At 41.8% G+C, this 12,887-nt stretch overlaps 1 protein-coding gene across 10 annotated transcripts in view; it reads left to right on the forward strand.

The window, feature by feature from the left end:
- Positions 1–12,887, forward strand: part of APBB2 (amyloid beta precursor protein binding family B member 2) — a 1,314,926-nt gene that overhangs the window by 632,667 nt on the left and 669,372 nt on the right. For all 10 annotated transcript variants that reach the window (XM_078678261.1, XM_078678265.1, XM_078678264.1 and 7 more), the window contains one exon: positions 12,382–12,493. In XM_078678261.1, coding sequence (XP_078534387.1) covers positions 12,448–12,493 — 46 coding nt within the window. In that variant the 5' untranslated portion in view covers positions 12,382–12,447. The remainder of the gene's footprint in view (positions 1–12,381; positions 12,494–12,887) is intronic.

The following is a 12,887-nucleotide window of genomic DNA, read 5'->3' on the forward strand; positions in this document are numbered from 1 at the left end:
GGATTTTAAGTCTGCTTAACTCCTAATTGAGCCTATACATATTTACTGAAAGGTGGCAAAAGCAATTGTCAGAACATTTATATAATAAGTATGCTGCCATAATTTGTAACCTCTCCGCATGGCGGCAGAAGGGATACATGGATATTTTATTGCTGCCAAAATTTGTCACCTCTCTGCATGGCCGCAAAAGGGATACATGGATTTTTTATTGTCAGAACTCTTATATTGTAAGTATGCTGCCATCATTTATCACCTATATGCATGGCAGCCAAAGGGATACATGGATTTTTTATTGTCAGAACTCTTATATTGTAAGTATGCTGCCATCATTTATCACCTATATGCATGGCAGCAAAAGGGATACATGGATTTTTTATTGTCAGAACTCTTATATTGTAAGTATGCTGCCATCATTTATCACCTATATGCATGGCAGCAAAAGGGATACATGGATTTTTTATTGTCAGAACTCTTATATTGTAAGTATGCTGCCATCATTTATCACCTATATGCATGGCAGCAAAAGGGATACATGGATTTTTTATTGTCAGAACTCTTATATTGTAAGTATGCTGCCATCATTTATCACCTCTATGCATGGCAGCAAAAGGGATACATGGATTTTTTATTGTCAGAACTCCTATATAGTAAGTATGCTGCCATAATTTGTCACCTCTCCGCATGGCAGCAAAAAGGACACATGGATTTTCTTTGCCGACAAGTAGATTTCTGAAGCATCTTGCTCATTGGACAAGTAGATATTTTATAATCTTGAACAACCCTAGGAAAGTTTGAATGTTCAATACAGACGAAAAATATGTTTTACTTTAGAGAGGACCAAACACATTAAAAGGGGATTTATACATTATAATTTTTAAGGACTACATCTTAGGACGAACGAAAGTTACATTTCTTGTGGAAAACCTTGCCTCATAAAATAGGACCATGAAAAATGCATAGTTGCAGCTTGCACTGTGTAAACTGAAGACTAGAGGATGAATCGCTATGCCTACCAGAAAATATCCATGTTCTAATAAGCTAGTTTTTATATCAGTGCTTTATTTCGATTATCTCTTCTTTTTATTGTAGAAAAACAGATAGTACCAGCTTTCCAAAGCATTTTCAAAAGCATACTGAACCGATTTCTGTTTAACCTTTTAGTCCTGTTCAGTTTAAACGTCCAAGTAAGGGTAAGCCTTAATAGTAACTAGTAGCGACAAGACATTGAAATAAAATTGTAATGAGGGTACATGTTAGATATCAAATTGTTGGTCATTTTGCTTCCAGCACAATGACGATAACATCACATTCATTTAACATTATTACAAAGTATAGGTTTTTGAAGCTGTAACATTAGGCGTTGAGAAATCCAATAGCTCCTTAAATATGGGCACAGTTAATAGGTCTGGCCTTGGCTAAATTACTACGGTTCATCTATTTTTTTTTTTGCAAACATATGCAATATGCAAAACATTTATTACAAATATGAAAATAAGAGTGGTCCATCACCCCCGTTATCAGTCTACCACTAAATTATGCTTCTTTTTAGACAGGTGATCACATGATCCGTCTCCCACAGTGCAAATGAGCCTCTGGCTGAAGTGGGCTGACCTATTACCCCATGCTATGATGAACTGGATGGTAGGAAAATATAAATGATACGTTAATTGACCAAAGGAGGAAGACAGCTGGCAAAAGCTCCTGTATGTATGTGTGTATGTATATATGTTTGTATTTTTGTCATTTGTTTTTGGATAACCTAAGGCTGGCAAGACAGCTAAAACTATTGCTAGGCCAGACATATCCATGACTTGATCATGTTAGTCATCTTCATTTGGTGCTCCTGAACTTTTGTGAACCCTGAACAATTCAGTAAACAATGGCACAGGAAAGTTGGTAGGAGCAGGCAGCTTTTTGCTGCACAGTTCCGCATTTGCGTCTGTTGTGTTACACACCTGCTTAGGAGTTCCTTCATCTAAAGTGACAAAAAAGACCAACCTCCACCCAAAAACAGTCCAAAACCTAGCTTAAGTGTGCAGTGGCTGCTAACTCCGTGTTGAAATGTGTTTGGAAATCTGCTTAGCACTTGAGTTTGGGGTGGTTAAAGAAAGATTGTAAAGTGTTCAAGTCAATATAAACTACACCTTACCTGTAGTGGTGAACGGCAACTGAAGTGTTTTATTGGATCAGTCTGCAACCAAGGAGATTATGAGCTGAAAAGCAGCACACCCTCACCCAGCACACTTCTGGAAGGCTAAGTGATTCGGCTTGTCCCAGAGTCATGTGGACAGGCCTTCTTGATCCCCTTCCATATTCCACAGCCCTCGAGTTAAAGGTCACCATATATATAGAGGTATGGTTTCTACTGGCTGTAGGTTTAGAGCTAGGGTTCCTGTTGATTCCATGGACTAGGTTTTTTGTTTGCGGAAGGGCTTAGGGCTCAGGGCTTGGGTTCCTTCTTGGTCACAGGGCTGTGGTCTTTAATGGATCTAGAGTTTAGGGTCTGGGTTCCTATTGTCTCATAGTGCTGGGATTCCCATTGATACAGGCCACCTGATCAGTTGGTCTAATTAAAAGGGTTTTAGGGCATTTAGCCCTGGCATCCAGGTAAAGGGTGTCAGGTTAGCGGTGCAGTCTGTTAGGGTCTAGAAAGGGCCAGAAACTTTGCATTGTCATCTTTAAAACTATAGCTAAGCAACTTCTCATTTACAAAAGTTATAGCTACAATTACCCTCTTAAGACCACTTTTCCTAAATACACCCCCCTCAAACACCTCAGGATATACACACCTTCTACAACTGGATCCCCATAGCACTGGGCAAACAAGGTTGATCACAAAAAGAACATCAAGCGGATGAATAACAGCCTCAAAAGAATGAAAACACAGCTCAACATAATACAACACATGTGTAGAAAATCAATAGATACAAAGGCGTAAAGCACACTACACCACTATAACAGAGCCTACAGAAGAGCCATTAGAACCACTAAAAGACAACACTACTCCACACACTTAACTGAAGCTGACTGCCCTTCTAAGGAATTCCATAAGATTCTAGCAGAATTGGGCAACCTAGATTGCCAAAATACAGAAACACCACAATCACAAGATTTCTATGACAGAATCTCAATGGGATTGATCTCAAAAACTAAAAAGATAAAAATTACCGTTGGAAAAATAGAGACCACGCCACCCCAACACATGACCCTACTAATATAGAAAGAGAAAGAGACAAAAGCAGTTTCCCACCACTACATTACTTTCAATGCCCTTTTAAAAAGTTATTTCTACAAGGTTATATTCATCATGGCTAGCAGACAAGACACTAGGGATCACCCTCAGACCCAAAACCTCCAAACACCTTCCAACATATTCTTCGTACAACCTGTACAAAGGAGGCTGCTAGATGCTTATTCAAGTAGTCCCTGGAACTAGGTTCGTTCTCACAATATCTGGGACAGTCTACATCAGAACACTTGGAACAATGTTGTGTCATCCAACCCAGCAGGCCTATAATAAATCCACTATTCTTAGGACAAATATGTAAAGAAACAGTAGTTACTCAACCTCCAAAAGAAAATTACATAAGGTAAGACTGCCAGTACAGCTTCAGACCAGGCTGAGACACAGGATCAGCCATCAGATCTATTTTGGATTACCCTAAACTCATAGTGGACAAACATGGAGTGGATACCCTATTGCTTTTGGATTGATCAGCTGTATTTGGCACGATCTACCAACACACGCTACTATAGGAACTCCATTGTCTAAGAACACATAAAAATGCTCAAATAGTTTATTTTTTTTAACCTTGGAGGCGAAGTGTTGTTACTTACCACCTTACACCCAACACTGTGGTGTCCCTTAGGAGTTTGTCATATCCCCTCTTTTATTTAAAATCTTCCAACACCCTTACCAAACCTAATTATATAATTCAGCCTCACCTGTTACATCTATGCAGATGACACCCAAATCTTTATGAAAATGGATGGCCCACAAGAACTCTACAACTGAAAACTTGACAACGGCCATTGCGCTTTAAACAAATGAATGCTGAATAACCACCTAAATGTAAAGGTTTTGTAAATGTTTTTGAGTTTGTAAAGCGCACTGCTACCCGTCCATAGGTCTCCTGGCGCTGTATAACTCTGGGGAACCCGTCCTGGCTTTCCCTGTGGGATGGTCCCTTGCTGGGAGTCCCCAAGGTGGAGCCAGGCATCCCCAGAATTGGTGGGGCCGTTGTGGAGATTAGGCAAGCTAATGCCCAGAGTTGCCGAGTGAACCCCTGATTAGAGTAAGCACCGAAGCGAGAATTATCGAGTCCGCTGACCAAGGTCCACGACCCTGCCGCGTCGGGAATTGAACCCTGGTCCCGGGCCGACTTCTGCTCTCGGGCCTGCCGCCTCTAACCAGTGAGCCACACTACTCCACTAAATCTTAACACTGCAAAGGCAATGCATGATCTGCGGACAATGGCAAAAATACTAAACTCCCTAAATGGCCCAAGGACCTCTAGGCCCCTCCAGCAACTTCAAGCTAAGTCAGAACCTAGAGGTAACCTAGGATCTGTTGCGCCGGGAAACCCTTTGTTGGGTAGCTGTGCGCCCTATAAATGAAATAAATAATAAAATAAATACAGACTCTATCCTTGATACCACATATGAGCAACATCACAAAGAGTGGCTGCTACACAATTAAAACACTGTGCCACATTTTCCCATACTTCAGATATCAACAAAAACTACAAGCCATCATCATGCTTGCTCCAAGCTTGCCTATGCCAACAGCCTATACCATGGTGCACTCAAATTCATCATGCACTAAATACAGCTAATCCAGATAACTTCCACAAGAATCTTTTTCTGCCCTCATCCAAGACAACACGTGACTCCAGTCCTGCAGTCACTCCACTGGCTACCTGTTGCTAGAATGCAATGTTCATGGCACTCTGCATTGTCCTCAGAGCCTCCCAAGGAAAAGGACCAATATACTGACAAATTAACTTCAAGCAATGCAAACAAATCAGGACACTACTCTCTAAGCTTGCCCCACGAATCATAAAACCTCTTTGCCGTAAGAATTCCAAATGCTTTCTTAGTACAAGCCAGTAAGCTCTGGAACACCCTACCAGCCAAGATTCAAAGCATTGAGAAGCAGTTATACTTCAGATGGCAGTTGAAACCATGGTTGTTCCCAAGATAACTACACCAGCCCACAACCTTCGGATAGTACCTGGAAAGATAATTGCACCTTCAAGTTCAATTTACAGTTTACAGCCGATAGATATGGAGCAACCCAATCAGCACGCTAGTTTCCAATGTACGCTAAGAGCTGACCTACAGTTAGCCAGGTTATGTATGTATGTATGTATTGCGACTTATATAGCGCACGTATCACCCGAAGGCATCAAGGCGCTTGCCTTGGGAACCCGTCCTGGCTTTTTCCCTGTGAGATAACCCCTACTGGGTATCCCCAGGGTGAAAGCCAGGCATCCCGCATCGGGGTGGGCCGCCGTAGTGGAGATTAAGCAACTATTGCCCAGAGTTGCAGCGTGGGACGCCATGATTAGAATAGGCACCGAGGTGAGAATTATCGAGTCCGTGGACATTTTGGGCTCAGGACCCTGCCGCGTCGGGAATTGAACCCTGGTCCCGGGCCAGACATCTGCATCAGAGTCTGCCGCTCTAATCAGTGAGCCACACTCCTCCACAGGTTATTACATAGTAATGTAAATTCTTAGAGTATCCTCCTAGCTAATCCTATACCAACCAGCATTCAGCACCAACTATAGTTTAATCTTCTTACAGTTACCCAACACATCTGCTATGGGTCTTGTCCATCACGCAGTACTTGCAGAGCTACGTTTATAAAATTACAACTGTGCACCTCCTTAACATGCAAAGCCCAAAGCATACATCTCCCCTGCTTTGAGGGCACCTACACTGGTTACCAGAAGATGCACCTTCAAGCTATTTTGTACCATACACCAAACAATACATGGCAAAGGACAACTCTTCATCAGGAAGAAAAACAACAAATACAACAAAGATACCTACGCTCAAGAATGCCCCCCTCCAACATTCCTACAAACAAGACAAAAAACATGGATGAAACATCTTTCTTTATTCAAGCAGCCAAACTATAGAATTCAATACCTACACACAAGGTCCACTGACAACCATCTCCCATCATTCTATCCCTACTCTAAACTCAACTAAACACACAAGAAATCAAGAGCACAAACCTAACACAAATAATGCACAAAGAAAAAAATTATTAATATACTATTAACCTTTAATGTTGGGTTCCAGAGTAGCGTGCTAATCGCCGCGAAGCGCTTCAACACCTCTTTTGGGATAGTAAGCACTATAAAAATACAGTTTACAATTAAAGTACCAGCCGTTGAACAAGCCATTAACAATTGAACTGGCATGGAATAATTGAAGACGTCTGTCACTTTATGCTGGCCAATTGGAGAAACTCTGATCTATTCCATTGTTGCAGGTTCCAACTTGCTACACACTAAGGCCAATTTCTTACATCTCACAATGACATGCAGTCATGGGTTGATAGTAACAAAATCCATCTCGGCAGATCATGCACCATTTCCCTCTCCTACCATGCCTGCTCAGGTCCAAGAACTTTAAACTACATATCAGGTTGGAAACCCGGAGCAATAACTAGCTAAGTATACTGTGATCATGCGAAATACCATACATGGACCTGCAGAACTGCTCAAAGCTGTCAGCCTACTGAATAAACTGTGCTGCTGCCTCATACCTCACCTTCCTCCATCACACCTCTAAGCAGCGGCTGGTGACATATAAAAGTGGTGAGGCAAAACAAGAGCAGCAGGCTGCACACATCAAACGCAGAAAAAGTCAGACTGCCCCCAGATGGTACACGAGCAATGCACGATTCATCCAGCCATCACTGATGTCTCTACAAACAACGCATTTTCAAAACTGCTGAGTGGCAAAATGGAGTATAAAGGTGAAGTGCTGTTAATGGCACGGCACGTCATACAGTGCAGACCCGTGACCCCACGCAATCCTTCGCGCAAACTGGGGCAAGGAACGACCATATCAATGTACAGCAAAAAGAATGCTAACGGGCGTCATCCCACCCAACACACCATGACCCCACAACTAAAGGGCCAATTGTACTCCAAATAAACAATTCACCGATGGCGATTCATCTGGCTAGAAGGCACCCTACTGCCCTGCTCCCCGAAAACCATGGAGCCAAAGATCCCACCCATGCATGAGAGCAGCGCCATGATTGGTCGGGGCGGGCCAACACAGCGCTCCCTTCCAGGCCAGGAGCTTGTGCCAAGCATTCCAGCAGCTGTCACACACCTAGTACATTGGTGCAGGCTGAATGCCCATGTCAGGTCGGCCATCGCAAGACAGCTGGTCAATTTGACATGCCACTTCAGGCAAATAATTTCTGCTGTGATTCAGCAGCTGGAAGGGCCCCGCGATGACATACAGTAAGTCCACCATTCCATCTTCAAATCTATGTCTGCTGCAATTGGTTCGTTCGCAGCGGGGGTGGGGCAGCGACGCTCCTCCGCCCAAATGTAGGAACCGCCTCATTCAACAACCTTTCAACCATATGCCCTACATGAAGTTTGCTGCCCATGTAGACAAGCGCTTCAGTGCCCCTTATAGTGGTAGTGAGCGGTATATAAATTATGCAATTCAGTACAGTGCAATGGAGATCGTTTTTTAATAAGGCCCTTTGCTCATTCTTTCTATATCCCTAGACAATTTAAGGAAAGCTATAGCATGTATTTTATAGTGGTAGTGCTATGCGGTACAAATTAGGCGCAGGGTTGCATATTCTTATGTAATACTTGAAATCTAAATTATTGCAATTATTAATATTTCTGCTCAAGTTCAGTACTTATGATTCAGTAATTCCTCGAAGATGTGCAGTGGCCTAAATTTTATGAAATATAATATGAATCATTTGTCCTAGAAGGCACTGAAAATTAATTTTACTGCTTCTTGAACGTCATCAGCGGATTAAGCTAACAATAAACCAGGTCATCATACAACTTCTCAATCAAGGATAAGTCTGCCGAATGTGCACAGGGCTGAAAATAATAATTTTTTACTATTATAAAAGTCGTCGGAAGTTAATATTTTAGTATAAAACAACCAAAATGCCTTTCTTTTGGCTTTAATGTCCTGCAAACCTATAACGTAATCCTCTAAATATGAGATTTGAAGCATGATTTCTTTCAGCGGGAGGCTCTGAAATACACATTCCAAAACACTTATAAACCCAAGCTTTGTGACTCACAGTCAATAAATTGTTTGAATACACTAGCAGTCCTCTTTCCTACAAACTTCGAATGTTTGGTCTAATATTTCCATGTTATATTGTAGTTAACTTAAGTGCAGATTTTTCTGGGTTGAGCAGTAAATGCGGCATCTTGCTAGCGTAGCATTTATTTGGATAACGTTCACATTGGATAAAACACAGTTTTGTGTGCTAATTAATGTAATATCGAAATCTAATATGGGAAACATCTTTGGGTAAAGTTGTTTCAAAACCGAATTTTTTCGTGAACATGGAATAAACTTTCTTGGAAATTATTTTTTTAAACATCCGTTCAGATGATATAACAGTTATTTTTTTAGGTGTTCTAGCCATCTAGCCCCCACCATCCTGTGATGGTTTGATGAGGGGAAAAGACCCATCAGAACTCGGGCAGACTCATGCTTCCATCACTACTGTACTTTTTTTCTTGGTCTATAGTGACTTTCATGATTGAGTAGTATGTTTAAGTGGAATTGGAAGATTCTCCAATAGTACCAAAGAAGGGGCAGATTGCTTTTCTCTGCATTGTGAAGTCTAGTCTCATTCCGGTAGAGTTTATAGCAGCTGTACATTTACTTCATCGAATTACAAAGGTGAATCCAGGAATTTTTTGACACATTTTTGGACAGTTGACTGTCTCTGAGGTCTCGTCCTTACTTGGGGGATGATCTGTGTTTATATTAACAATACTGATTGGTGGTGTTCACTTGTTGCAGGTGAGTTTCATAGCTTTGATGTAGGAACATTTCTTGCAAAAGCTGCGATGTATAAACTAACTTGCTCCTTTTGAGGTCGAACCTACTGAACCTTGCACACTCTTGTCTGTTGGGAGACATATTGTGGGCTTACCAAGAACATATAGGAACTTGGAGCACATTGCTTACCTTTGTTTGGCTTTACTGTCACTTTCATTTGTCTACTTCTTAGTTGTGTCCTAGCTTGTCAGTCTTCTGTTTGTGTCAGCCACGACGCATAGCCCCTTTACCATCTCTTTTGATTGGCTGGCTTCTATGTTTCCACTTTTTCCTTTTCAAGCACTCCTTTTTAGGACTTGCGCCTGCGTTACAGTGCGCAGCACTGCTCGCTCAGCGAGAGTCTTTTTGTATGGGGTTTTGAAAGCTTTCCATAGTTGCCATTGGCTTTCGAGTGCTTTAAAAAAAAAAAAAAAACAAAAGCCAGCACGCAATTGGGTAAAGGCGGGCGCACAGCAGCGCGTGTTCGCCTTGCTGCCGCTGCCGCGCTCCCTCCCCCGCTCCTCTGCGGTGCGCGCGCACCACTAGTTGTTTTTTGACAATAGCGATCGCGACTGCTTTCAGTGCCGCTTGTTTTCTTTACTTTTGGTATAATCGCGGCACCCACGCTTTACTTTTGATGTTCTAAGTAAAGCGCGGGTGCTCCGATTATACCAAAAGGAAAGAAATAGAAAAAACATTTATTTCTTTACTTTTGCTTTAATCGAGGCACCCGCGCTTTCCTTTTAATATTACAAGTATTGCGCGGGTGCCGCGATTATAGCAAAAGTAAAGAAATAGATGTTTTTTTCTATTTTTTTACTTTTGGTATCATCGCGGCACCCACGTTTTACTTATAACATTAAAAGGAAATTGTCGGTGCCGCAATGCTTGTTTTTATTGCTGATGTGTTGTGTGCTTCTGGTGAAATAAGCTAAGTTAAACAGTTGAAGGGAAGGTGCAATTTAACATCTAGAGATTTCAGATTAACAAGGCAAAGATACTTTCTGCTTTTCATCCTACCTTTACTAGTTTCCCTTTCTTTTGGATATGGTTTCGTGCTGTAAGAGAAACTTGTGCCTGGACAGTGCCTGCTGCGTCAGCATATACTGTCATGTTGCTTCTCTTTGCTGCTGAAAACGCTAATTGAGGTATGAGAAAGCTCATCTGAGCCACTAGATATTAGATTGTATATATAATTGGAATTTTCTTCAGATTTTTTGTAGTTCGCTTGGTAGCGCCAATTAGGGTGATTCTTTACTAGCTTTCCTTACTTCACTAGTAGCTAATTAAGCATTTCTTTTCATTGTTAAAAGTTTTGGAGAACTGACAAATGTCACCAAAAAGCATTTGTGGTTATTCTTCAGCGTGGTTGTCTCAATTACAGTAAAAAAAATATACACCTAGCGTGCATGCCAACTACACAGAGCCTATTTATGCTAACAACCAGTAAAAAACTTCAACTGGGCTCGGGTTGTTACAATCACTAGAAGAAGGTGCAGAAAGCCAGAGCATGAAAATGTACGCGGCAGAGGAAAAGGTTTTTCAAGCCACGCACAGGACCTTGGTCCTCAAGTCTGGTAATAAATGCCTGTAGTCACGTCCTTGAAAAGTGAAGGTCAGTAAAAGGCTAATAAGTTACCTGGAAGGTGCTTTGACCAGTGAGAAAGAAATATACTCTGCCCTCTAGCATATTTTAGAAATTATAGGGTTGATAGCGGTGGCAGTTGGAATATTGCTATACAACCTGACAAGTCTTTCTCTTTTTGCATTTCTTGGACCAGTGGAAAATTAATTTTTATGACACAAAGTTCGGTTATAATTTTTAAAATAGTGTCCCTACAAATGGGTTCTTCCTTACCGATTTTGTGGAATTCTGTGCTGTAGTGACCCTCTCTCAAAACTTTACCAGAAACAAACAAGCACATCATAGTACTGCCACATGGCGTGTAGCCTCTGAAAGAAGTGGGCTTTTCTTTAACGGGAATGCCAGGAACTGCAGCACTGTAAAGTTCTTTTAACCACTTATGAGTTCTCATACTGTACGACTTTAAAAGTGGGTACGGAATGTAAACAAACTTTGACAAAGGCAATAGGTTTCCCCTTTTTGAGGGGTAACCGCACACTCTCCTTACGCTTTTTAAATTTTTTATAGCACGGGTGCTGGCATTTGCCATGCAGTAGGTCCCGCAATTGCAAGAGTTTAATCTATTGGCATTGTATATGACAACATCTGTTTTAAAAACAAAATATAAATAAAAGGCATTTTCATTTACAATGCCAATAGCTCAAACTCTTGTAAATGCGAGACCTATTGCATTGCAAATGCTTGTTCCTTTTGGGTTAAGCACTCTATGGGAGTGCATGTTTTTCCATGCTGTATTCTCATATACTTTTTCTTCCTCTGCACTCCATGTTGCTCTGTCTCTTGTGCGGCACTCCCACCCCCTTTCATGTTCTACTTTCTCTAGTGTACTTCCCCCTGTTGCTTTCTTGCCTGTGCTTTGCTTCGCCTGCTACACATTGCTGTCTCACTCGTTGCTGCTCCAACCCATCCCACCTTCTGTGTAGCTTTCCTCCACGCGAGCCCTCCTCTCTTGCCCACCCCGCCCTCAATCAATCAATCAATCAAAACATTTATAGAGCGCGCTACTCACCCGTGAGGGTCTCAAGGCGCTGGAGGGGGGGTGCTGCTACTGCTCGAAAAGCCAGGTCTTGAGGTGTTTCCTGAAGGTGAGGTGGTCCTGGGTCATTCGTAGGTGTGCGGAGAGGGAGTTCCATGTTTTCTGTGTTGCTTCCCCGGTCAGCACTCTCCTTCCCACCTATTGCTTCTCCTCCCCACACTCCATGTTGCTTACATTCCCCCCCCACGTTGCTTACCCCCCCATCCATGCCCTGCGGGTTTGCTTTGCCACCCCAGCCTCTGTGTTACGCTACTTAAAAACATTTTTTAGCCACCCTCAGTAGGTGAAAGGGGCTGTGATGTCCTTTTAACAAACCACCCAAACCTTTTTCATTCTTAAGTTTGTGGCTGCTACCTATATCATCAGTAACAACCTGGGAGATATTTTAATTTCTATAAAAGGGTATACAAATACAGTACCCAGCTGACTCCAAGGTTGATGAAAAATCACTATTCACGTTTGAGGACTGAAAGTAAATGCCCCTTAAACTGCACTGTACCTTAATCAGAACACGGGTTATTTCTGCACAGAGGGAGCACGTGAATTATGCCTCCCCACAGTAAACCTAAACCTCGCTGAAGTTAAAATTAAGAACTTCTAGACGGTGTAATAAGTTTTCTGTTTTTGTTTTCAGCTCAACCTTTCCCTCGTGATCTTTGACAACCAGTTCCTGCGCTAGGTGATGCGTTAACCAGGCACTATGGGCAGACGGTACCCCGGCTCCTACTATCGTCCCAGCAGCTCATGTACGTATTTTAATGCTTCATTCATTTCCAAAGTTGTACAACATTTTTATTCCTGTTTCATCTGTTCTTGCTACATTTGTACTTAAAGAGAATCCACTCCACGAGTATGAGTTTTAAACGTAAATTTTATATTGCACTGTTGTTCATGGTTAACATTTATTTTACGTCAAGCCAAGCACATTTACACTTTTGCTTTTCCTCATTTATGTTATCTTTGACCATCAGATCACACTTCCTCACTACGCGCTGCTTCTTTCACTTATCTTCACGCCCCTCCCGCCATGATATTTCTGACAGGTTTGAATAGTCCTAATCTTTCATTTCTTCTTCCTAAAATCCCAGTTTCATAGTGTATAATCAGAAGATTTTATTATTACCTTTATAACCCCTTAAC

This window comes from Lissotriton helveticus, chromosome 2_2, assembly GCF_964261635.1.
Source record: "Lissotriton helveticus chromosome 2_2, aLisHel1.1, whole genome shotgun sequence".
NCBI lineage: Eukaryota > Metazoa > Chordata > Amphibia > Caudata > Salamandridae > Lissotriton > Lissotriton helveticus.